Raw genomic sequence first — 27,188 nt, 5'->3', positions numbered from 1 at the left:
CCATTATGGAGATCAGTGTGTGTTTTAGTTGGGCTCTTGACCCTTAAATTATTAACTTTGAGTTTTGTTCGGCTGCTGTAATTCAGTTATAACAGCCGGATGAACAAATAGAAAGTGTGATCTGATGGTGTTGGTTGTGTTTTAACATAATCATTATTTCACAATCATTTGACCTGAATCACTGAACTCATATAGAGTCCAATTTCTGAGTTAGGTTAACTTTATTAATTATAGCAGCACTGGCCTTGTACGGCATAATATTTTTAGCTTTTACAATGTAATGCAAATAATTTCTAAAAAGTTTCTCTTATGCAAAAAAGAGACACACAGACATCAAGAATCAGCCTGTGAATCGCAACAATGGTGACAATTATAAAGCATGTTGCAATGCATTCTGGGTTCATATATATATATATATATATTTATTTAATTTTAAAAAAAAAAATTTTGATAATTTGGATTACATTTTTTTTTTTTATGTAGGCACACAGACATCAAGATTTAGCGTATGAATCTCAGCAATGGTGACAAACAGATCACCTCTGATCATAAGCTCATTATTTATTCATGCAGCAATGCATGATGGGAGCCATGAATGAGTTTTGATTGGTGGAACCCAGAATGCATTGCAACATGCATTATTGAATATTTTTCATAAGAATCAAACATTTACAATTGTATATAAAATTTAAAATATATTTTTTCCAAAATAAGCGTTGTAGTATAACCATCAGGATAGCAGTGATGTGTGAACTAAAATTGGCAACAATACAGTTAATTACAGTGAAGTTATTGAATATTTGTCATAAAAATCATAAAAATTATACATTTACAATTGTATGTACAATTTTTTTTTTTGTTTTTTTTTTTGTTTTTTTAAAAATAAGTGTTGTAGTATAACCATCAGGACATCAGTGATGTGTGAACTGAATTTGGCAACAATACAGTGAATTACAGTGCAGTTATTAAATATTTTTCAAAAAATTATAAATTTACAATTGTATATACAATTTAAAATATATATTTTCCCAAAATAAGTGTTGTAGTATAACCATCAGGACAGCAGTGATGTGTGAACTGATTTGATGACACTATAGTGTGTGACGGTGAAGTTATTGACTGTTTTCGTAGTAAGGCTTTTCGGGTTTTGCACTTTGCAGACGGTCCCTTCGGATCTGTCTCTCTGCCGCCTGCGCATAGAGTTCAATGTATTTTGTCCACTGCGAGGGAAAGCTCGTTTTGAGGACAATTAGGTTGTAGCTGCTTGTCTACATTACTACGATTAAAAAGAGGTGTTATTTGTGTAGTAACAACGTTTAGCTCACCAGTTATTGACCCGGGAAGTTCGAATCTGTTCGAATCATTTGCCTGAACTTCGTGCTGGTGAGGAGGTCAGATTTAAAGATAAAACTAATACCTGGAATCAGAAAGGCATTGTACTTGAACAAGTTCAACCAAGGTCCTATAATGTTGAAACTACAAGTGGTCAGACATGGGCAGTATTTCAATTAAATGTATTTTAAATACGTATTTAATTACTTTAGTGTATTTTGTCATTTGTATTTTGCAGGTGTGGAAAAAATAAAATGTAGTTTGTAACAAAATATTGTTAGGAATTTGTGTGTTATTCTGCCCTCTGGTGTCCGTTCTGGGTATTTGCTTGCTTTTCAGATGGGTGTTCCTCCAGATAATTCACCGGACGCAGCGATTGGTTCATCTCCACAACCAGCCAGAATAAAAGGACCACCCCGAACACCTTCCAGATGCCTTTTGTGCCACCGCGTGCTTGCGTCGTTGCCTTTTAACTTGCTCTTCGTAGGATTGAGTATCGTGCCAGAGAGAAAGAGTTTGCTTAATGCTATGTCTTGCTATTGATATGAATCTGTATTGTCTAAATTACCTTATGTAAATATTGGGTGATTTGTACTGTTAACGTATTAAGGGCTGTAGGAGGTTTGACGCCATTTCTTTTGATGTACATATTTTGCACTTTGTTTTTTGTTTAGGGAGTTAGGGAAGGATCGTGTATTTCATTTTCTTTTCTTTGGTTTAGGAATTTAGTTCATCTAACACGAAGGGGATTTTGTTTATTATTTTGGCCTTGTCATCCTCTGAAGTTGGAATTTGTTTCCTTTTGCCCGTAAATAAATACGTTTTCCTAATCTCTCTGGTAGCGAGACTCATTTCACTTTTTTTTTCGTTAGTTACGACACAGACCCCTAGACGGTCGTAACAATATTTTGAGGGAGTGTATTTAGAGTATTTCAAATACTTAAATACTTAAGAAAAATCATACCTATTATGAAACAGCGCGTCTGTCGTATGAGAAATATTGATATTCCGTTGGATTTTGTAAAAAATAATCATCAATCCTATTGTTTTTCAATAATTGCGCACGCAGCACGATTCTACTATGGAAAAAGCATACGCGATCAGGGCAGTTAGAGTCTCGTGTATAAAACAAACCCACACATATTTATGATTAATATGATTAATCATATATATTATGATTAAAATGGAATTTTGATTTTGTGACGAAAATTCTCGGTCTGTTTTTTATTTTTTTATTTTGCTACTTTGCCATTTTTAATTTACACATTTCTCATATTTGTGTTATTGCTACTATTTGTGTTACTGACCTTTCAGTAATAAAAAAAAAGACTTAAAGGGATACTTCAGGATTTAGCATTAAGCTTTGTATTAGTAGAAAACCTGTAGTATTTTCGAATTACCGTGATTTATATCCTCATATCCCCCTGAGACGAGAGATTTATGTATTTTTTGTCTGGAAAAAATCCTCCGATGACGCAAAAATCGTCCTTTTGCGCCATCGGAGGATTTTTTGGCCAGAGGCGAGAGACTACAGCCAGTAGGAGGAGCTGTCCCGCATGTGTTCAACCCGCCCATAGGGGGAGCTCACTCACAGAATGTACACAGAGTGTCAGCCGTCTTTTTTTGGAAGCTAAGCTAGCAGGCTCTTGTTCTGTGGAGAAAGCTGAGTAGTAGGGGTTACCATCCTCTTTTTCCCGGACATGTCCAGCCGTCGAGATCGTCCAAAATGTCCGGGATTCAGCTTTTGCTTTCTGCAGTCGCCGTTCATTGTTTACATGCACACCTTTTGTTTCAGTCTAACTGAATTCATTCTGATTGGTGAATCTGAATGTAGTGTTTACATCAACGCTAAACAAGTGATCGGTTGATGTGCGTTTTAACATTGCTAAGAAAATACCCGCTCCTCCGTGAGAGATACGAGACCGGTGCGTCTCACAGGTGTCACTCATCAGTAATCACGCCACCGGCCTCTCATCGTTCTCCCTCAGCCTCGTCCTGCTCGCCACAGTCAACATTATGAATGGCGACTGTAGAACGCAGAAGCCGAATCCCGGACATTTTGGGCGATCTCGAAATCCCGGGCAGACTCGTCACAGAGACTCACTAGTAGCCTAGCCTTGTTGTTTAACTACTGCGCTCTCTTACCGGTAGGCGTGGCTTGGGAGTGGCCTCGTAGAGCAGCGAAGCAAGTGCATTCTGGGAGTTGTTGTCTTTCATCCACATGAGCCAAAAATACATTTTCTGGCTTTTCTCAGTCTAGAAGGCTCCAAATTCAAAAATAATTTTTCTATAAATATTAATATAATAATTATAATAAATAATAATTAATAATGTCTTCTACATAAATGACCCATTTTAAATACACATTCATCTTTCCAGAGGTGAAGTATCACTTTAAGATTATTGTGGGAGTATTTTTGTATTTTCAAAATACTAATTACTTGTATTTTATTTAAATACATTTTTCACATCAGTATTTTGTATTTTATTTTGTTACATTTCATGAGCCAGTATTTGTAGTTTGTAACAAAATAGTTTTTGATGTATTTGTGCCCACCTCTGCAAGTGGTGTTGTGTTAAGGAGGAATCGTCAACATTTGTTGAAAGATTTATCAGCTGAGTTAGAACAACCTGAAAAGACTGAGGCCCCGTCCACACTACTGCGTTTTCTTTTAGAAAAGGAGAATTAAAACAAATACGATCTCCGTCCACACCAGCGTTTTAGCTGCGTATTAGAATTGATCTCCGTCCACATTAAAACGACTGAAAACGCGGATCACGTGACCATTCACCAACACTGGGCATGCCGGTGTAAACCTAGAGACTTTCAAACATAGACTGTAAAAAAATGCTTTCAAACATCAAAATGTCATTTATGTATTTGTGTCAAAATGACATATAAACATCTTTTCCTATTCTATTTTGCCTGGAAACGCTTCCAACACACCTGCGTGTCGCATGAAAAATAGGCGTCGGTTCTATTTCTAGCATGCACGCGTTTACCGCGCGAGATGCGGCAGTTTCTTACTGTAAGAAACTGTTCCAGCGGGTGGAGTTTACTGGTACTGAATATTACCTGTGTATAGAGCTGGTAAGTCCCGCCCCTTCCGTAAAACCCCGCTGGACCTCAAAGTTGAAAAATCGTCAATGCAAGTAAATGGGAGAAAATATTTATTTTCTGGTCCCGTTTGAATTGTGCCATGAATGTGAACATATGTTGTCTGTGAATTTTTTATATAATCTTTCATGTTACGAGTTTGACAGTATATGGTATGATTCTTCGGCTAGCAGTTGTGGAAAAGACATAACGAGAAAGACTACATGTCGCTTATGTGACGTCACCCCATAAAGTTGACTTACCCGTGGTTTTCGCCAACCTCAGCGATTTTGTCCTCTCCCTGAAAGAAGGCGGTGAAGTGCACCAAAGACACAGCCATGTTTAGCGGGTTCCGTGAGCTAGTGTCCGTGTGCGAATGGTGGTGACGTTTCAAACGCGTCGAAAGCAGCGAAGAGTTGTAGTCCACAAAGTGCTCTCACACAAAGTCTAACCGTATCAAACTTCTACCCGCTAAATTGTAGCATGCTTCACACGAAAGATTATATAAAAAATTCACAGACAACATATGTTCACATTCATGGCACAATTCAAACGGGACCAGAAAATAATTATTTTCTCCCATTCACTTGCATTGACGATTTTTCAACCTAGAGGTCCAGCGGGGTTAGCGAAGGGGGCGGGACTTACCAGCTCTATACTCCATGACTGATGACACCCAATAATAGAGCCTAGCGTGAGCCTCTGCGTCATCGTTTCTAAAGTCCTCCGTTTTGACCCGTCCACACTAAAACGCCCTCCGGAGATTCAAAACGAAAAACGGGTCGGCAGTGTTTCTAAACTTCTCCGTTTTGGGTCTCCGTTTTTGCCGTTTTAGTCTGGACGGGAGGTGCAAATGTAGCAAAAGGTCTCCGTTTTCAAACGAAAACGCAGTAGTGTGGACGGGGCCTATGATAACGTTGAGAAGATCTGTTCAGGACCGGAAATGCCCTAAAAGGCTTATTGAAACATGCTGAAAGACTGAAATAATCATAGAGGTTTAATAGGATATTTAAAATCAGTGTATTTTTGTATTTTCAAATCATGTTTGTATTTTTGTATTTTGTTTGGAAGTTTAAATGTTTTTCTTTAATGGATGTATTATTAGTAGTGTAAAAAAAAAAAAAAAAGGAAGATGTAATGATAGTGGCTGGTTTTATGGAGTAGTGGCAACCCTGCCTATATGTTTGCGCATGTGCAGAGGGTGGAGGGTTAGCACAGTGTGTGTGTGTGTGTGTGTGTGTGTGTGTGTGTGGCGGCACGCCATTGTGAAAGAGACTAATAAATGTAAAAAGCTTTTCTTCAATTGATCTGGAGTCTGTGTAACGTTAATTGACAAAGGAACATCCCGACCAAAACACTGCGTCATGTCTGTGTATTATTTCCAGGTTAGTTTTACATCTGTTATGTGACTACAAAGGGTTATAAGCTAATATGAATCCCCGGTGATGTGTGTTTGATAAGCTAAAGGTATGTTAAGTGTGTAAATAGTCAAGTCTAATGATAACATGTTAAGTTGAGGAAATGGCGGCCGACGCTCGCACTAATGTTTTCTTATAACTTATATATTCCTAACGGCTCGGGAATATTTCTGAGTTTATTACTGTGTATGTGTAAAGTAACTGTGTGTGTAAGACTATGCATTACGGGTAATAAATAACGCTAATGTACAGAGTAAAAGCAGTTTACAGATGAAGCTTTGGGTGAAACGCACCCATAATATTAGACTAGCCTACAGTTTCGGTTCATAAGAATTAAAGGAGCCGTATGTAAGATTGTGGCCAAAACTGGTACTGCAATCACTTTCAAATTACTATAGAGCGGTGTATTCCCTCCCAGGCTCCCCCTCCCCCCTGACGCGAGGTTGCCAGATAGGCTGCAGGATCCAGCACGAACGTTTGTAGCTGCCGCTGTGGTAACTAGAGCAGAGCTGGCAACCCCGATGCCGAAACACTACTGACTTCGTGATTGGTAGATAGGTGGAGGGTGGAGCTTCAGGCCAAAACACAAGATGACAACATCAACATCAGTTGAGGGCTGCAACTTCACTTTTTAAATGACAATATCCTGGCCGGACTACCGTTGTCAGTGATATAAGTATTTGAAATGAACATGATTTCTTAATGTCTAGTGACATATCAGGGCCATTTTATGATTAATTGAAATACATTTCTTACATACAGCTCCTTAAAGTGTAAAAGTTATGAGGAAGATAGGTTTACTATTGAAGTTTGTATATAATGTAAATATAATTTAACTTAACTGTGTGATTTATTCTGTTGTAAAAAGTGAACACTTACAAAATGTATAATGAATACAGAAATAGCCTACTCGTTTAATGAGAGAGAACAGAGAATATGGTTTAGAGAGAAAATGTGTGTTTATGGTTTAAGATAAACCTGTGATAAGTTAATCTTGATGAAATATGTGAAGATACATTTATGTGGAAATGTACTTTTGAAGAATATGTGACTTCATGTTTTCCAGTTGTGAATATAACCTGTGTCTCAATACAGAGCAACCAATGGTAACAGTAATAATTCATGATTGCAGATATAAAGTTGAAATGAAGTTGATAATAAACATAATCTGGTTGAATGTAAAAAGAGCAACTGTTGTCCCGCGTCATCAATAACTGTGTAATATTTCCACTATTTCCAAAGCACTTCGACCAGGATTATCAACATAGATCTGCTAGCGGACCCCTGTCCGGGACCCGTTACATATTAGGCAAGACAAGGCAAGTTTATTTATATAGCACATTTCATACACAATGGCAATTCAAAGTGCTTTACATAGAAATTAAAATAATACAAAGAAATAAGAATAATTAAAACAGTTTAGAAAAATAAAATACAGTACAGTACAGTCGGACGAACAGCGGCACAGTGCTCATTCAGTAAATGCATAGCTAAACAGATGTGTTTTGAGTCTGGATTTGAAAGTGACTACTGTAGGAGCACATCTGATCTCTTCTGGAAGCTGGTTCCAGCTGTGGCTGGCATAATAGCTAAAAGCAGACTCGCCATGCTTAGAGTGAACCCTTGGTATTTCTAGCTGATATGATCCTAGTGATCTGAGTGATCTATTGGGTTTATATTCAGTGAGCATATCTGCAATGTATTGAGGTCCTAGGCCATTGAATGATTTATATACCAGTAATAATACTTTAAAATCAATCCTAAATGTAACTGGGAGCCAGTGTAAAGACCTGAGGACTGGTGTGATGTGTTCATATGTTCTGGTTCTGCTCAGCGTTCTGTATGAGCTGCAACTGTCTTATGGTCTTTTTGGGAAGGCCAGTGAGGAGTCCATTACAATAATCCACCCTGCTGGTGATGAAAGCATGCACAAGTTTCTCTAAGTCTTGTCTGGAAACAAAGCATTTTATTCTTGCAATATTTTTCAGATGATAGTATGCTGATTTAGTTATTGCTTTGACATGACTACTGAAACTAAGGTCTGACTCTAGTGTCACACCAAGATTCCTGACTTGATGTTTAGTTGTTTGACCCCTAGAGTGAAGGTATACATTCACCTTGAGAACTTCATCTTTGTTTCCAAACACAATGACTTCAGTTTTGTCTTTGTTTAACTGAAGAAAGTTTTGACACATCCAACCGTTGACTTCATCGATGCATTGGCACAGGGAGTCAATGGGGCTGTAATCATTAGGCGATAGGGCTAAGTAGAGCTGTGTGTCGTCTATATTACTTTTATCTTTCTTACAGTTGTTTACTAGTTTCTAGATATTTGCCCTCCTTTTAATAAATAAACACAATAATGTTAGAATTAGAAATAAAAATGTATGAATCTGCATCAATTGTTTTACGATGAACAGACATTATTAAATGTGTCAATTAGCATAAAATACAAAAAGGGTTTACAGCAAAAAAAAAAGAAAAAAGTGGACATGTTCAAACACAGTATTAAAGGATCATAGTGCAGCCCAAAACACAATGTAATTGTCCTTTTAAATCTTTACACTTTGCCACTGTCCTTCAAACCACTAGGTAAGTTTTTAATCATTTAAATTATCTTAATATGATCACTTAATATTTTATAAATACTTTATATGCAGGTAGGCTATATATTTAATACAGGTCAGAATAACTAGGTTGATTAATTTTTACACAAATATATATGTTAAGCTAACATTATTTAACTTATGTTTTGACATTTTTTAGCAAAAGATATTTTAAACATTAAAATGGACAGTCAGACATCTGACATCTTTTGACATTATAAAAAACAAACTTAGTTACAGATTTTTATTTTATTTTGGCAGATCTCCTCCAACCAATCTGCAGTTCAGTCAATGAAGCTCCGCCCACAGCTATTACATCTTCAATGAAGCTCCTCCCACAGCAATTCCCCAATAAATGCTGTAAATTCCCATCAGCAGAACATCAGAACATGAGTGATCCAGAACCCTGCAGAATGAAACACACTGAAGATCCTGAAGAACAAAGAGGTTGGTGTTTATTCTTCATTCATTCATGATGCTGAAGAACATTCATGTTAGAAACATTCAAGCACTTCATCACTTTTAGATAAACAGTTAAACTATGAAATGGTACAGAATGTTTTTTCAACAAATGGTCAGTAAAGGGAGGTTTGAGACATTTTTATATTGATTATCAACATCAGATCAAGCTAATACTATTTTAACTGATAAATAATCAATTTATAAAAAGGCATCAAATTATAATATTTTATAACAGTTGTCTACTTTCTACTATTACTTTAGGGCTCACTTGCATGTCCTTTCAATTTATATTTCTTTCAATGAATTATTTTGATGTACTGAATTTTATTTAATACATTTTTCTTTCATTTCAGACCTGATGGAAGTGAAGGAGGAGAGTGAAGAACTGAGTGAAGTGAAGGAGGAGAGTGAAGAACTGAGTGAAGTGAAGGAGGAGAGAGAAGAACTGAGTGAAGTGGAGGAGGAGAGTGAAGAACTGAGTGAAGTGGAGGAGGAGAGTGAAGAACTGAGTGAAGTGGAGGAGGAGAGAGAAGAACTGAGTGAAGTGAAGGAGGAGAGTGAAGAACTGAGTGAAGTGAAGGAGGAGAGAGAAGAACTGAGTGAAGTGAAGGAGGAGAGTGAAGAACTGAGTGAAGTGGAGGAGGAGAGTGAAGAACTGAGTGAAGTGGAGGAGGAGAGTGAAGAACTGAGTGAAGTGAAGGAGGAGAGTGAAGAACTGAGTGAAGTGGAGGAGGAGAGTGAAGAACTGAGTGAAGTGAAGGAGGAGAGTGAAGAACTGAGTGAAGTGGAGGAGGAGAGTGAAGAACTGAGTGAAGTGAAGGATGAGAGTGAAGAACTGAGTGAAGTGAAGGAGGAGAGTGAAGAACTGAGTGAAGTGGAGGAGGAGAGTGAAGAACTGAGTGAAGTGGAGGAGGAGAGAGAAGAACTGAGTGAAGTGAAGGAGGAGAGTGAAGAACTGAGTGAAGTGAAGGAGGAGAGAGAAGAACTGAGTGAAGTGAAGGAGGAGAGTGAAGAACTGAGTGAAGTGGAGGAGGAGAGTGAAGAACTGAGTGAAGTGGAGGAGGAGAGTGAAGAACTGAGTGAAGTGAAGGAGGAGAGTGAAGAACTGAGTGAAGTGGAGGAGGAGAGTGAAGAACTGAGTGAAGTGAAGGAGGAGAGTGAAGAACTGAGTGAAGTGGAGGAGGAGAGTGAAGAACTGAGTGAAGTGGAGGAGGAGAGAGAAGAACTGAGTGAAGTGAAGGAGGATGAGAGAGAAGAACTGAGTGAAGTGAAGGAGGAGAGTGAAGAACTGAGTGAAGTGAAGGAGGAGAGTGAAGAACTGAGTGAAGTGAAGGAGGAGAGTGAAGAACTGAGTGAAGTGGAGGAGGAGAGAGAAGAACAGAGTGAAGTGAAGGAGGAGAGTGAAGAACTGAGTGAAGTGAAGGAGGAGAGTGAAGAACTGAGTGAAGTGGAGGAGGAGAGAGAAGAACAGAGTGAAGTGAAGGAGGAGGAGAGAGAAGAACTGAGTGAAGTGAAGGAGGAGAGTGAAGAACTGAGTGAAGTGGAGGAGGAGAGTGAAGAACTGAGTGAAGTGGAGGAGGAGAGTGAAGAACTGAGTGAAGTGAAGGAGGAGAGTGAAGAACTGAGTGAAGTGAAGGAGGAGAGTGAAGAACTGAGTGAAGTGGAGGAGGAGAGAGAAGAACAGAGTGAAGTGAAGGAGGAGGAGAGAGAAGAACTGAGTGAAGTGAAGGAGGAGAGTGAAGAACTGAGTGAAGTGGAGGAGGAGAGTGAAGAACTGAGTGAAGTGGAGGAGGAGAGTGAAGAACTGAGTGAAGTGGAGGAGGAACATCATGTCAAACCTGGAGAAAAACCTTTGAGTCACTCAAAGACTAAAAATACATTTTTAAAGAAAAGAGGAGCCAAGAAATCTTTCACCTGCACTCAGTGTGGAAAGAGTTTCACAATCAAACATAGTCTTGAGCGCCACATGAGAGTTCATACTGGAGAAAAGCCGTACGCATGTGATCAGTGCGGGAAGAGTTTCACACAATCATCATACCTTAAGATTCACATGAGGATCCACACTGGAGAGAAGCCGTTCACATGTGATCAATGCAGCAAAACATTTTTTAGGGCATCAGTCCTGAAGACACACCTGAGAGTTCATATGAAGGAGAAGCCGCATTCATGTTCTGTGTGTGGAAAGAGTTTTTCACTGCAGGGTAATTTACATGCACATCAGAAAATTCACACTGGTGTGAGAGAGTACATGTGCTTTGAGTGTGAGAAGACTTTTACTGCAGCGAACAGTTTAAAACTGCACCAGAGAATTCACACTGGAGAAAAACCTTACAAGTGTTCACACTGTGACAAGAGATTCAGTCGGTCAGAAAGTTTGAAAACACATGAGAGGATCCACACTCGAGAAAAACCTTACAATTGTTCACACTGTGACACAAGATTTAATAATTTAACAGGTCTGAAAACACATGAGATGATCCACACCGGAGAGAAGCCGTTCACATGTGATCAATGCGGGACGAGCTTCACAAAAAAACATCATCTTAATGTTCATATGATGATCCACACTGGAGAAAAGCCGTTCTCATGTGATCAGTGTGGGAAGAGTTTCAGTCGATCTTCATCCCTTAATGTTCACATGAGGACCCACACTGGATTGAAGCCGTTCACATGTGATCTGTGTGGCAAAACATTTCTTAGAGCATCAGACCTGAAGAGACACCTGATAGTTCATATGAAGGAGAAGCCGCATTCATGTTCTGTGTGTGGAAAGAGTTTTTCACGGCTGGATAGTTTACATGCACATCAGAAAATTCACACTGGTGTGAGAGAGTACATGTGCTTTGAGTGTGAGAAGACTTTTACTACAGCGGGCAGTTTAAAAAAGCACCAGAGGATCCACACTGGAGAAAAACCTTACAAGTGTTCACACTGTGACAAGAGATTCAGTCGATCATCACATCTGAAAAGTCATGAGAGGATCCACACTGGAGAGAAGCCGCACACGTGTGATCAGTGTGGGAAGAGTTTTGCTTTAAAACACTACCTGGAGAAACACATGAAGATCCATGCAGTGGAGAAACCACTTAGGCTGCGTTTACACTGCACGTCTTAATGCACAGATCATATGGGCTGCGTTCTCCGAAACTACCTTAAAGGGATACTCCACTTTTTTCGGAAATATGCTCATTTTACAACTCCCCCAGAGTTAAACAGATGAGTTTTACCGTTTTAGAATCCATTCAGCCGAACTCCGGGCACGTTGGAAGAAGTTACCGAGCTGGGGACTATTTTTAGGCGCTGCGTCATATCACTACGTCTGCGGCACTCATGGTACGGCCGCACAGTTCCTCGATTATTACGGCGGAATGAGAGTAGTTCCTAGCCATATAGGCTTAGAAAATCGCAACTTTTCATTTTCCGTCGATCTTAGTACACGGTTTAACTACAGAAGAGTCAAGTTTTAAATAGGAAAAATATTGAAACTCTTTGGTCATTTTGAAAGAAATGCTACTGGACTCGTCTGAATCAATGATCTATGCTAAGCTATGCTAAAACAGGGTGTCCGCGCGGTAGTAAAAGGTAGTAAAAGTAGTAAAAATAATCTACCAAAATTAAGGCCCTTGAAAGGTAGTAAAAGGTAACAAATGCAATTTGACTTGGTAGTAAATTTTTCATCACCACCTCAATATATGAGTTTCCATTTTTTTTGCTTAATATTTGTGTCTCCATATATTTTAACTTCATCTAGCATAATTAAAAAATATATATACGGTGCTAACAGGACCTGACGGGCTCGACATTAACGCTTGTCCGGGACAAGTGGATTTTTTGAAGGGACAAGTAAAAGAGAATTTTACTTGCCCGACCGGACAAGTAGCCTAATTAAACGTCAATAACAAAAAATGTATAAATAACTAGGGAATCACTAAAATGAGAGAATGATTCTGATTGTATTTATATTTATTGTAAGTTGCGATCGATAGTGGATGTATTATGCTACTGACGGTAACAAGGTTGCGCTGTTGAGGCTCGCGCAGCCTCTCGAGGAGAAATCCAAACAAATGTAAACTCAGTTTAAACTCAGTTAACAACATAACGTTACTGCCAGTGCCAAAATTCAAAATGTGTTTTAATATTTTTAACATATGATACAGTTTAGCAACCTCACACGACGAGTGCTGTTTTCTTGAGTACCATCACGACTGAAAATGTGACATTGCTTTTGATACAACAGTTCAATAAACAGTTCAAATTAAGTTACTTACATTTTAGACACAATATTGACTGTTTTTGTTCTGTTTCAGCAGCAAAAATAGTTCCAAACGCATCTCACAGCAACACTTAACCGTGTTTCATTACTGAATGATTCAGCGTTTTGAACGAATTGGCTGAGTCAAAGATTCAATGTCCCATTCATAAACATGTCTCATTCTTGAATGAATCAGTTGTTTGAACGAATCGTTTGAATGAATGACTCAATGACTCGCTCATTAAGACGGTCGCCTGACGCCTCCTACTGGCGGTTTACTTTCATGTTTAAAAGTATCATTCTTTCCAACGTTTCTTATTTGTATATTCAAAAATATTTTAAACGATCTCATATTCATAACATTATTTAATGCAGTTGTACATTTTCAGTGTAAATGATTTAATTTGATCAGCCCTTCCTAGGGTAACAACAGCCCTATATTATCTTAATAGGCTATTCCAATTGAATCTATTGATAAAATTTAAAACTAAAGATTAAGCATACATTGAATAAGATTTGGGGGGTGGGGGGTGGCCCTTTAAAGGTGCAGATATGACAATATGCAGATTTAAATATATCAGAGCTGATTTATCACAGATGAGGATATTTCTTCAGAATAAATTATATTTACAGCACACACACACCAAAAAACATTCCGGACAAGCAACTTTTTTACTCGGACAAGTGAATGACACATTTACTTGTCCAGAGGACAAGCACATGAAAAGGCTTAATGTCGAGCCCTGAGTGAGTCGGAGTTGATAGCAATGACAAAGTGCCAAGGTTATTATTCACCTTATTAGGGCTAAGGCCTATGGTTAGGATAACTCAAGGGCTAGGGTTAAGATAAGGACAACTGAAACTCAACTCGACACTACAAAAAAAACATAATTGACAATGACAATAGGCCTACTTAATGATAACAATTAAACATTAGTGTACCTAATATGTATGATGGGTGTGACAGTGTCACACTTATACCTTATAGTAAGTAGTAAGTGGTGCTTTACATACCCCGCCCACCCCACCACACCCCCAAAAAAGGGCTGCTGCTTGATGTCGTGATGGTAGTAAAAAATATTGTGGAGGTGGTAAAAAAGGTAGTAAAAGGTAGTAAATTCATCTCTATGATTCCTGCATATACCCTGTGGTACCGTCAGACCCGGAGTTCGGCTGAATGGATTCTAAAACGGTAAAACTCAACTGTTTAACTCTGGGGGAGTTGTAAAATGAGCATATTTCCGAAAAAAGTGGAGTATCCCTTTAACGCTACGTCGTTCTTAAGTTGTACCTTAAGAAGTACCTTATCGTTAATACGTGGTTTCCGAAACCTTCTTAGTTAAGTATACCTTCTGTAAGTCATACGTTCATAAGGTTGGTCTGGAGCGCTCTTAGCTATACCTTATCGCTGCTGACGGTTCATACCGCTAGTGGCCACCACTACGCAAAAAGCTTTTTTACATTGCAGTTTAATTACACATAGAAAATTTTATATGAACATTTAATATAAAATCTGATTTAGTATTAAAATTACATTTTTACTTTACTTTAAAATTTTACACATAAAATACTTAAGTTGTTATAGCCTACACCCAGTGTATGGAAGTGTTTTCATTAATAAAGTTTCCATACACTAATGGTTGTTAGCTTTTTAAATTACTATCCTAAGGCACATCAGCTGGCGAACCATTTGACAGAAAAGGCTTAGGAGTCTATATAAAGAAAGATGAGTTTACACAAACTTTATAGCTATGGCAGCGAGACAGAGAGTACTTGTTATAAATCAAAGACGGCGCCGTCCGCGGAGCCAGTTAGTGTATGTCAACTACATGGCTGGTGGATAATCAGCATACGTTGTGGAGAACATTAACACACTTATGGCCGTGAGGGTTTGGGATTGCACACTTGCTAAATTATAAACACATACTCATATTTATTTCTGCATGTACATATTTCAATGAGCCCCGATAAATGCAGTTTGTACTATTTCTAAAACGCTTCTTTATAAAGAACATTGTTTTCTCAATACATTACCTATACCGCTGTGAAGTAAAGAGCGCACAATCGATCATCGAGGCATCGATATCAACCTATTCAGCACCTCCACCATGGACAGCGCCTGCTAAGGTCGAACTTAAGAAGGTTTACCTTAAGCAACATCCTAAGGTATAGTTCGGAGAACACACGTAGGTAATGTATACCTGCAGTTAAGGTCTAGTATTTCAGTCTTCGTAGCGGGTTAAAGGCTCTTTCCTTCCTATGGCAAGTCGTTTTAGCATTAAATACCCTTGGCTGTACTAGTCAGAATTTAGACTAGTCAAAATTCCTGGGCCCGTATCCCTGAAGATTCTGAGAATCCTCTCAGAGAATCCTCTAACTTAACCTAAAAATTCCTTGCCAGGAGTTTTAGCTTAGAAGTGATTCCAGAACATTTTCAGTGAACTCTGAGCAAGGAATGGATGGAAAATCCTATCTTAGTGAGGAGGTGTGGTTGACCCCGTTGCTAGGTATGAGTCATCATTTCGTTGATCCTACAAGTTTGATGAAAATGAACTTTTGGTGATAATGAGCAAAGGATGTACCCTCAAATCAATAAAAATAATTATACACTCTAATCTTATGCAGACTGTAATTGTAAATAATATTTCACATTCAAGAAAATATCTGGAAAATGAATAGTATGCTGTAGGGGTTATAGCCTAACATTAGAATCTAAAATATGTGAAAACTTAAGCTCATTACACCTTGTTCAAATAATGATTCGTGTCTTATTTGCTCATATTAATATCCTAGCTGGCATTTTTTGTACTTTCACTCCCATATGGACCCTAGTCTCAGCCTCAGACGTCACGCCCACGGAACGTTGGCTAAACGTCTGATGCATATGGTACACTTAACTGGAAACACTTCAGGAATGTCGAAGTCGTCATCTGATGGTTGAATTTTATCAGATTTCCGGGGGGTGCGAGTGTCGCGTTTATTTTCGGCCCGCCGGGAAACAAAGCGCAGACGTGTGATTGCGGAAGAAAAACTGTTGTGTTTACATGAGTGACAATGAGCATTTATCAAGATCAGCTAAACGTAGGATTCTCAAAAGTATGCGAGGTTCACGGCATAGACTCTTTAAGAGATGTCCAGGAGTTTTGTTTGAGGCACTTAGTGGAGACAAAAGAGATATTTTAGCCTGTTTGCCGACGGGATTTGGGAAGAGTATTATTTTCCGAGCCTGGCCGACCCTTTGTCAGCATTTAGAAGGATTCCCAGCAGATCCAATTTTACTAGTTGTGTGTCCCCTCCTATCTATTATGGAAGATCAAGTGAAGTACCTAACTGAGAAGGGGATATCAGCCGCGTTTGCGGGCAAACATGAAACAACAGACGCTGACGCTTGTTTTCTTCTCCTTCTTTGATTTTCTATGCTGACTGACTTGTTGCACGCCGGTCTGTTGTTGTGGGGACATTTCCACGCCCCGAAACGTGACGCTGAACAAAACAAACTGTAATTGGTTGTTTGACATGTCGGTCAAACGGCCTTATGGGCGGGCCTTGGCCAAAAAAAGCTGCTATGAATTCCAGACCTTCAGCCGTCAGTCTGAAGGTCTGGCTACGCGAGACTATATGGACCCCATTGAAAACAAGATGGCCTATCTCAAGGGGCTGTCCTTAACGAGGGTAACACGGCTCAGCTTTTATCAATGTCTGTGATTGCTGGCTGGTCTATTTATGAAGGCTTGTTAACAAATATCCCACAAACACAGAAAATGGAGAAAAAAAGGAATCGCAAGCCGAACTGGACTGAGGAGCAAGGTTTGTTGCTGGCCCAGTTGGTGAACGAACATAAAGGTATGTTACGAGGAAAATTTGGCCCAACTGTCACTAGCCAAGGCAAGAGGCGCGCCTGGGACACAATATCCCAAACAATCAATGCCTCTTTTCCACTGGTGGTGCGGACAGGCGACGATTGTGAGAAAAGGTGGTATGTGCTGCAGTCCAAGGCAAAAGATGAGATTGCAGCACACAAGCGGGAATCCTCACTCACAGGTGAGCAAAATACTATAGCCTACCACATAATCTGGCAACGTGCTCCTGCTGGCAAAGTTAATTTACATGCCTAAGTACTGTGTTCATTGACTGTTTCTTTCTAGGGGGTGGACCACCTGCAAAGCGGCTGTCCCAGGTGGCCGACACTGTCTTTCAAGTCCTGGGACACTCTGAGGTCAGTGTCACCGGGCTGCCAACAGGCATTGACACGTCAATGATGCAGGCCCTTGAAATGCAGCAAAGGTAGGACACAGGGTTATTCATATCAACAGTGTTTATTCATTGCAGAAGCCATTTCATGTGTTATCCATGCTCATTGTATTAAATTAATTTAATCAAAACAATAATTAAACTAGGCCTATGTATTTCTGTAGCATGGAGCCATCACAAGAACCGGGCCCATCAAGTTTGCCGACAAGATTGCCGCCTGAACCATCTGCAGCTGCTACTCAGGATAGCCCGGCGGATCAAACACCATTCCCATCCGCAGCACCTGCTCCGTCAGCATCCCTGCAGGAGAGAAGATTGCAACTCACAATTGATGTGTTTGAACAACAAAAAAAAGTCCTTTCCCTTCAGGAGGAGTACTACCGCCTTAAAATTCACATTTAGGTAACACCTAAAAAAATAAACCATTTACAGATTGTGTTCTGTGTCTTGCATTTAACAATTGCAGGTAAACTGTGGTAGTTCTTAATACCATCACAAGTTCTCAAATGACATGGGGCTACAGCTTGCCTGAAATGTAAATTTGTGAAGTTTGCCCTGTAAGGCAGTCCACTCTGGGCTAAGTTCCCCTGTGGAATGTGAATATGTTCTTCACCACCATCCTCATCGTTGTCTTCATCCTCATCCTCATCGCCATCCTCCAGAGGTTCTGCAATCTGTCTAACCTTGCAAATATTGTGTAATATTGCACAGGCTATGATGACTTTGCTGACTTTTTCAGGCCTCAGCCGCACCTCTCCGTGGAGAACATGAAAGCGCCTCTTAAGCTGGCCTATGCCACGCTCCACCACGCTCTTGTTGTCTTGTGGGCCCTACAATAGAAAACAGACCTTTAATTATTTGATGGAAATATTGCACTACTTGGATGCTCTAACATATTGCTTGCATTTCATTTCCATGATTTTTGTATTGTTTGGCATACCTGTTATAGTTTAGTTGGGGCCCTTGGCGTGGCTGGAGGTAAGGTGTAAGGAGCCATGGTTTGCATGGGTAGCCACTGTCCCCTAACAAGTGGCAATTAGCTGGCACATAGCGTCTCTCAAAAAGCTGTCTGATGCCACTCTCGGAGAGCATTCTCGCATCATGTGTGGAGCCTGGCCATTTAGCCACAATGTCCAAAATCTTACAGGCCGCATTGAACACTATTTGCACATTGATGCTGTGGAAATTCTTCCTGTTAACAAAGACAGCCTCGTCCTCTGATGGCGCAATTATTCTCACGTGTTCCATCAATTACACCCACGACGCCAGGGAATCCTGCAATGTCCATAAATGCCCTTTTATGTGTGTGTAAAGTGCGGGCATCCAGCGGGAATGAAACAAATTGTGTCACAATATTAGGTTGTGACAAAGCTGTCAGTGTTTGGGTGATGACTCTGCTGACGGAGGATTGGGACAGACCCAAGTCATCACTGCTGCATTGTTGCATTTTCCCTGTTGCCAAATACCTCAGGGTTGTGATTACTTTCTTCTCCGGTGTAATAGCGTTGTGGCGTCGAGTTGGTGAAGTAATTGCATCTCTAAGGAGATCCACCACAAACATGATTCCTGCACGATCCAATCTGTAGCGTCTCAATAATTCCCTGTCATCCAGTGTTTGCAGGACATCTCTCCTGCCTCCTCTGTTGGCCATTTTGTGCAGCTGCTTAGGGGAACACCTAAGCCACTAAAAGTCCTCTTCCCTGCTCTTAGCAGATCTCGCCTTAGGAGCCCTTTTAAGCGCTAGGAATCTTGAGGAATAGCTTTTATATTAACTGGGATTTTCGTGTCACTTTTAGGGAAAATTCTAAGAAAACGTCATGACTCTGAGAATTTTCTTAGAATTTGGCCGCTAGGAGCCACTTTTTGCACAAAAATTCTTTAGGGATACGGGCACAGGTATCTATTCTAATTACAATATCTGTTCTATCTTAAAATGAGTTTTGACTTGTAGAAATTGTAATTAAAGATATATATAATTGATTTTGCACTAGTCATAATCCTAATTAGAGATATTTCAAATTACAATTTTAATAGGGATAATTAATTTAGAGTTATACTACGAATGCTTGATTCTGATTGGTTGATGGCTAAAGTAGTTCCAGGCAGGTTTTGACCACATCAGTTCCATGTCACTTTGCCAAATGATTTCAGTTATTTCGAATTTTCTTAACAGACTACAAATCAGAAACCCACAACGACTCTGGCACACAAAATTGCGTTTTATGTATTATGCATGTATTAGTTATTATGAAAAAAAAAAACATCTTATTCTCGTGTGCTCTCTTCCACTCAAACGCATAAACGTACAGTTCAGATACACCCGCGTGTTGTCAGCGCTGCTCTTACGATTTTATCAGTAAACTATTTTAGCAGCTTAAAAAGCCATGATGTTTCTCACAAGTGAGGTGAAGATAAACTGTTTCGCTATTAGTTGACGCTGCTGCCGAACATGAAGAAAGTCCATTTTGGCTGCTTGCTTCTGTTAGGAGAAAGTCAGCAGTTCTTTGTAAAAGACACTCACAGTTGAAAAGTTTGGGCCGAGGCCAACAAAGCACATGTACTCAAAGACAACAAGGCACACAGACACAGAGAAAAGACAAAAACACAGCAGATCAGACTCAAATCATGACACTTAAGACAGAGGTGCATTTTGAAGCAAGAGAAACAAGCAGGTTAGAGATAAGAGGCCTGTTGCACAAAAGTAGAATTAAGACATCCGGGATAAATGACTCAGCTGAGCTCAATGAAGCCAAAACATGTGCGTCCAGGCTTAATTGGTTGCACAAAGACCAAGCCAGGATGAGCAGACACGGATTCATTAAGCCAGGTGAAACCAATCCTGGATAGGTGCGCGCTCACGGCTCACTCAAATAGACCCCGCCACAGATCACAGATTAACTGATTTACCATGGCAACTAGAGCCGCGTACTTTTCCCCGTCGGAAGCACAAATCCTCATGGAGGCATACGAGGAGGTAAAAGATATAATTAAGAAGAAAGGCAACACCGCCACAGTGATAAAGCAAAGAGAAAAAGCGTGGCAAAGTATTGCAGACCGCCTGAATGCGTAAGTAGTGCACAATTACACACTCACCGCTCCGCTGAAACATCACAATTACAATTCAAATATTTAATTCACATCTCCAAAAACGCAGTTGTACTGTAATTATGAAACGGTTACATTTTTAATTGAAATGCACTGCAGATATGAGTGAAATTGTGTAAAGTAACTCCATCACACTGTATAAAGCTATGATAAATTATTATTAAAGCCTTACATTATTATTTAACATTACTACGCTCAGTACGGTTTAATCTTAGCCGTTGTACTCTGCTTCTTATGTTGTCCACCGTTTTTTTTTTGTGTGTTTCTCCTGCTTTTATTAATGTAAAGCTGCTTTGACAGAATGAAACAATTGTGAAAAGTGCTATATAAATAAAATTTAATTGAATAAATAGATGAGCTATAATAATAATCACTTTAATTTATATAGCGCCTTTCAAAGGACCCAAGGTCGGTTGCTCACTGCACTGCAAAAATGTCTTTCTTACTTAGTATTTTTTGTCTTGTTTTCAGTAAAAAAACGTGCGTGCGTGCGTGCGTGCGTGCGTGCGTGCGTGCGTGCGTGCGTGCGTGCGTGCGTGCGTGCGTGCGTGATGTAGATTAAACATGAACGGGCCAAAACGGACATGGCAGCAGGTCAAAATCAAATACAAGAACATTCTGCAGAATGGTATGGTCCCTGACTAATATTTAACAAAGCACAAGCATATATTGTACCCAGAAGGTGCCTGCTCACACATTGTCTGTACTGTTTTAGCAGTGAAAAAGAATACCCACAGACAAGGCACGGGTGGTGGGTCACCAAAGGCTGACCTTACCCCAGCAGAGGACATGGCCTTGGAGCTAAATAAAGGCAGGCCCGTCTTAGAGGGGATCCCTGGGGGGAAAGAGACGAGCATAGGTTCCTCCCAAGATGACACCCACTTCATTCAAGGTATGTCCTTCCATCTCTACATGGGATACAACCACATTCATATTGAATAAATTTGGACTGTCTGACTTTGGTTTACCTATTGCCTTGCAGTGTCTGGCAGCACTGTGTTCCTGTTAGAGCCACCAGCACAAGCACCAGACGATGCTGATCCAGTGAGTACTCCATCAAAGGCATACTGTAGGCCTGGCATGTCTTGTCTACTAGCTTCAATATGAATCCGATTAAATGTGATAGGGTGAAAGCCCCAGTGCAGCAGCAACAGCACATGATGGAGACGATGATGAGGAGGAGACCATCTCTCTGGATTCCAGAAGGCATGAGGTATCATGTTAAGACTGTGAAAGTACTATTTACTCTACAATGGTGAGGAGTCCTCATCAAAATCAAAAAAATCTAATTTCTTTTACAGGACCCAGATGCTATACAGTGGGAAAACCAGCCTGGCAACATAGTGCGTATTAATAAAAGGACACCACATCCTGCCAAATTCCAGCTGCGCTAATTGTATTGTGTTCACAGAGCTCACAAGCTATCAGAAAGTTGTATGGCAACCACCTCCGGCGCCAAATAGAACTGGCAGACATAGACATTCAGTACAAGAAGAAAAAGATTGAAAATCTTGCACTGGAGTCCGAAATAAAAAAGAGGACAATTAGGAAACTGGACCTTGAAATAAAAAAACTTGAGAGGGAGGTGAGATATGCCTTCAATGTACACTGTATGCTAACTGTAACACAAATGTATTAATCATTATTTTTCTTTCCTCCCCCAGCTCCAAGAAGATGACACAGCTCAAAATAAAAATTAGGTATATTCTCGTAAAGTCAAGTGAGCCATGACATATGAGCTCTTATTGTGAGCACACAGGACGGTGGCATCTTTCTAAGGTTTTTTTTATTTTCCCAGCAATCAGTACAACCAAGTCATCGTTATAAGGCACCGGCCTCTTTTGCCCACCCCCCCAGCACCAGGTGTGGCCACTAGCCTATATGAAGGCCCAAAATTGTGTGTTCCTTTCTGCTCTGACAATGGCTTGCCCATTCTTGCGAGATGTGGTGGATGAAGAAGCACTTGTGCTGAGGAGAGCCTTCAGGCGAGAAAGGGTCTTCAGGGACCGGTTGGACCCACTGGCCTTCCCTGATGACCATCTATATGAAAGATACAGGTTTTCTGCAGATGGCATCAGGTATCTATGCAGACTACTGGGTCCCAGGATTAAGCACCGCACTGCACGGAGCCATGCACTGAGTGTGGAGCAAATGGTTTGTGTGGCCTTGCGCTTTTTTGCTAGTGGAGCCTTCCTGTACTCAGTGGGGGATGCAGAACAGCTGAACAAGGCCACAATTTGCCGCACAATAAGGAGTGTGTGTCTGGCTATCAAAGCATTAGCAGATGTCTTCATCTCCTTCCCTGGCCACAGAAGACTCTGTGACATCAAAGAGGAGTTCTATAGGATTGCAGGTAAGAGGATCTACAAATTACAGGACAACTGTTAACACATAGTAGGATACTCATTACTTTGTGTGACAGGTTTCCCCAATGTCATTGGTGCAGTGGACTGCACACACATAAGGATAAAAGCCCCCTCAGGTGCCCATGAGGCCGATTTTGTGAATAGGAAATCCTTTCACAGCATTAATGTTCAGGTGAACATAACTTTTTGATATTGTCCATTGACGAACACTCTGCATTGCCAGTGATGTGCATTGATTGGTGTAATATTCCTCATCTTATGATTTCAGATGGTCTGCAATGCTGACTGTGTGATCAGCAATGTTGTGGCAAAATGGCCTGGCTCAGTCCATGACTCCAGAATCTTTCGGGCCTCTGAAATCTATCAGTGCCTATCACAAGGTAAGCCACACAACCCCTATTTATAACCATCATGGCTGTGTCAAGAATATCACTGTGTTTATGAGGTAGTAATGATGAGATTTTGTGTTGACCGGTGAATTCTCTGGTGTGTTGCTGGGAGACAGGGGGTATGGCTGCCAGCCTTTTCTCCTGACACCTTTCACAGACCCCCAGGAAGCACAGCAGGCCTACAACCATGCCCATGCCAGGACCAGGGCCAGAGTTGAAATGACCTTTGGCCTCCTGAAGGCACGCTTTCACTGCCTTCACAAATTAAGGGTCAGCCCTGTTAGGGCATGTGATATTACTGTGGCTTGTGCTGTCCTCCACAATGTGGCCTGCCTGAGGAAGGAGAGGGCCCCCAGAGTGCCACCAGCCATGGACTGGGACAATCCGGCAATCTTCCCTGATGACGACAGTGGTCGGCTGCTGAGGGACCAATATGTGTTGAATTATTTTAGTTAGTATGTGTGCTTTCAATTTTGGTTAAATATGTCCTGCGGTGGCAGAGGAATTTGGGTTTTTTTTGGTTCGTTTTTTTACGAATTTGGCCTCTTATGATGTTTGTGCGGTATACTGTGTGTAATACAAGGCTGCAGGGAGGCTACTGCATCCATTCATTTGTCTGTTCAGTTGATGTGTATGGATTTGTCCTGCATTTATTTTAGTGTGCAGACATGCAGGGTGTGTTATATACAGACCTTTGAATGTGTATGTATCATTTTGTATAATATGCTTTGATTCTGTGCTTTCCATCTTGTAGAGTCACTGTGACTTCAGTTTCGAAAGGAGCTGATGGTTTACCTGCTTTGTTTTGTCCTTATTCAATAAAGGAACATAATGTTACACATTGTGTTTTTATATTCATATGGAATGTGTATTTGTGTATTTGTTTATATGACAGAGTACTAGGGCCACACTGAGGAAAAAGGACAAAGTCATAAATGTATGAGGCTGGTTCTTTCTGCAGAAAAGCTACATATTCTTTTTACAGTTTTGATACTTATGACAATGTGATACTTAATATTCTGGCACATCAGCATGTCTTTGTTTATGAAACCATACTGAAGTACAATTTCACGAAATGCCCCACATCTGTCATTTTAACAATGTTTAACAAAAGACTTGTCTTTTTTTTTCCCTCTGTGGCCCTAATATTCTATCATTTTATATATAGCCTTATAGTCTATGGGAAACTGTAAATTATCTAATGATAGCAACATCATCTAAAAATCATTATTTATCCAAAATGATTTAAATTAATATCACAAACGTTTAAATAATGACAGTGGGTCTAGTTATATGTGATAACAATGTATAGTGAGCATGAAATAACTATTGGTTTCCATTTGTGGTGACTGCTGACTGACATTAGGGATGAGATTAAATAGATCCTGGAATTTAGCCTGGTCTGGAGCAGGCTAGCTCCACAGAATAAATCTCCATGGTAATTTATACCATAACATATCCTCCTGCCCCCTATCCAGCTTTAATGCAACCGGATTACGGATCAATTGAGCCAGGATCACCAAGATATCCTGGCTTAATCCCTTATCCTAGTTTTGTGCAACAGGCCCAAGGTTATCAGTTCCAGGAACTGTTTCAATGGCATCAAAAACAGGAGGAACAAGGAATTTACCAGACATCCTAACAGACAGCTAAATGCAGAAACAGCTTTTGATATTGAATGTTATAATGAACTGAAAGATAAACAAAATGGCATACTGATTAAGGGAAAAATATTCAGGAAATATTGAGGGCCCAGAATGTCCCAGGTAATAATAATACATTTTATTTAAATGCGCCTTTCTCTGCACACTCAAGGACACTGTACAGAGATACATAAAACATTTAAAAGCAGCAAAAAATATAGAATAGAACAACATTAAAAACGCGTATTACCTGGATGCGATCACTTACAAAACAGATCTGTGTCCTTATTTAAATTTCCAAACGATCATATCAATAAGAGGTAGATTAATTTTTAAGAGCCACCTTGATGGAGAGCAACTGGTGCCATCATCTGCAGTGTGTGCCCCTTGACAGTAGTTGCTAATAACACATTTTTCTGTGGTGACTACTTGCTGTGATTTCAGACTGTGATTAAGTGGTTTCTCCAGTGTGGATCTTCATGTGTCGCTTCAGGTGACATTTAAAAGCAAAACTCTTCCCACACTGATCACATGTGTGCAGCTTTCCTCCAGCATGAATTCTCTCATGTGTTTTCAGATCCGGTGACCAACCGAATCTCTTGTCACAGTGTGAACACTTGTAAGGTTTCTCTCCAGTGTGGATAATCTGGTGCCGTTTTAAACTCTCCGCTGTAATAAAAGTCTTCTCACACTCAAAGCACATGTACTCTCTCACACCAGTGTGGATTTTCTCATGTCTATGTAAAGACTGAAGCAGTGAAAAACTCTTTCCACACACAGAACATGAATGCGGCTTCTCCTTCGTATGAACTGTCAGGTGTTTCTTCAGGTCTGATGCACAGATAAATGTTTTGCCGCATTGATCACATGAGAACGGCTTCTCTCCGGTGTGGATCTTCATGTGTTCTTTAAAGTGTGAAGATCGACTGAAACTCTTCCCACACTGATCACATGAGAACGGCTTCTCTCCAGTATGAACTCTCATGTGAAGATTACGATGTGTTATTTGTGTAAAACTCTTCCCACATTGATCACATGTGTACGGCTTCTCTCCGGTGTGGATCCTCATGTGAACATTAAGGTATGAAGAATGACTGAAACTCTTCCCGCATTGATCACATGAGAACGGCTTCTCCCCGGTGTGGATCCTCATGTGAATCTGAAGACTTTGTTTGGTTGTGAGACTCTTTCCACACTGAGTGCAGGTTGTAGATTTCTTGGCTCTTGTTTTCTTTAAAAATGTATTTTTAATCTTTGAGCGACTCAAAGGTTTTCCTCCGGGTTTGACATGATGTTCCTCCTCCACTTCACTCAGTTCTTCACTCTCCTCGCTCTCTTCCATCAGGTCTGAAATCAAAGAAAAAATATTACATTTAATTTTCAGTACATTAACATAATTGAAAGAGAAATATAAAGTGAAAGGACATGAAAGTGAGTCCTGATGTAATAGTAGAAAGTAGACAACTGTTATAAAATATTATGATAATCTGATGCCTTTTTATAAATTGATTATGTGTCCTTGAAACTTTCCATGAATGAGGTCAATTTTTCTTCCAATTATTATTTTTAAAACATTATAGGCACAAATCCCATGTTTCTTTAGCAAGAACTATTAATTTGATCAATGACACAATTATCTAACATGATATTAAAATTTAAATATACAATACTGCCATATTTTGTCACCAACTTTGAGATTGATATTTATTTTACAAAACACATTTTAATTATTAATGGCCGTTCACACTAGACTTTTCCTTGCACTGACTTCCATTCATACGCATGTGAAAGTGGGACACCAGAAACACAAGCTCAAGTACTCAAGCTCTGTGAGAAATAACACAAGCATTTAGCATTCGAGTGGAGTGGATTGTTTATTTTTAAATTTTGAATTATTATTTGTTGTACCGGTATGTTAAATTTATGTTTGTAAAAATGCTGCCGCAGAGTTTGACATCATTTCACGACCGTTGCAGTGTGTGTAGAAATTTCACAAGCTCAAAGTGTGGGCTTTAACTACTTTTAAATTAACTATCTTTATTAGCATTATCTGTGTCCTACATGTTTCAATCAACCCTGTTACTCCTGACATGATTTTCCTCCTTTAAAAAACAGCATTTCTTAAAACTGTGACATCATCTGGGCTCTTTCTACTGCATGATGGGAAGACAGGAAAATAATCATTGTAATTCATGTATCATCATAATTCATTGTCTCATTTTCTACACAAACTGTTGCATTGATTGTATTCTTCAACCCTGTTACTA

The 27,188-nt window shown here is 39.8% G+C and overlaps 2 protein-coding genes and 1 long non-coding RNA gene across 3 annotated transcripts in view; 2 read left to right on the top strand and 1 right to left on the bottom strand.

The window, feature by feature from the left end:
• Positions 1-14,344, top strand: part of LOC309493066 (uncharacterized protein) — a gene marked incomplete at its 3' end in the record, with an annotated part of 45,069 nt that extends 30,725 nt beyond the window's left edge. The window contains exons 2-3 of the mRNA XM_082162146.1: positions 9,269-11,371; positions 14,328-14,344. Coding sequence (XP_082018272.1) covers positions 9,269-11,371; positions 14,328-14,344 — 2,120 coding nt within the window. The remainder of the gene's footprint in view (positions 1-9,268; positions 11,372-14,327) is intronic.
• On the bottom strand, positions 1,224-3,984 carry LOC309503886. Its single transcript, XR_014207920.1, has 2 exons — positions 3,890-3,984; positions 1,224-1,476 (listed from the first exon to the last, which is right to left on the bottom strand). It is a non-coding gene; the product is annotated as an uncharacterized lncRNA (long non-coding RNA).
• A 5,578-nt stretch (positions 14,345-19,922) lies between the features above and the next one.
• LOC309502187 (uncharacterized protein) lies at positions 19,923-24,115 on the top strand. The gene is made up of 10 exons (XM_082174463.1): positions 19,923-20,484; positions 21,081-21,151; positions 21,239-21,415; positions 21,506-21,567; positions 21,650-21,736; positions 21,825-21,866; positions 21,935-22,108; positions 22,188-22,876; positions 22,946-23,061; positions 23,158-24,115. Exons 1-8 carry the CDS (start codon positions 20,327-20,329, stop codon positions 22,221-22,223), a joined length of 807 nt encoding a protein of 268 aa, XP_082030589.1. The 5' UTR covers positions 19,923-20,326; the 3' UTR covers positions 22,224-22,876; positions 22,946-23,061; positions 23,158-24,115.
• Positions 24,116-27,188: the final 3,073 nt, after the last annotated feature.

This window comes from Leuciscus leuciscus, assembly GCF_965113295.1.
Source record: "Leuciscus leuciscus genome assembly, chromosome: 1".
NCBI classification, from domain to species: Eukaryota; Metazoa; Chordata; class Actinopteri; order Cypriniformes; family Leuciscidae; genus Leuciscus; species Leuciscus leuciscus.
Note: the sequence above shows the minus strand (reverse complement) of the source record. Positions and strands in the feature narration are given on the sequence as shown.

Excerpts from the sequence above, each read along its gene's own strand:
- LOC309502187 (XM_082174463.1), top strand. The coding sequence starts at position 20,327 with ATGGCAACTAGAGCCGCGTACTTTTCCCCGTCGGAAGCACAAATCCTC. Across the intron at positions 21,152-21,238 it reads CAAGAACATTCTGCAGAATG|CAGTGAAAAAGAATACCCAC; the intron begins GTATGGTCCCTG and ends GTACTGTTTTAG. Across the intron at positions 21,568-21,649 it reads CACCAGACGATGCTGATCCA|GGTGAAAGCCCCAGTGCAGC; the intron begins GTGAGTACTCCA and ends TAAATGTGATAG.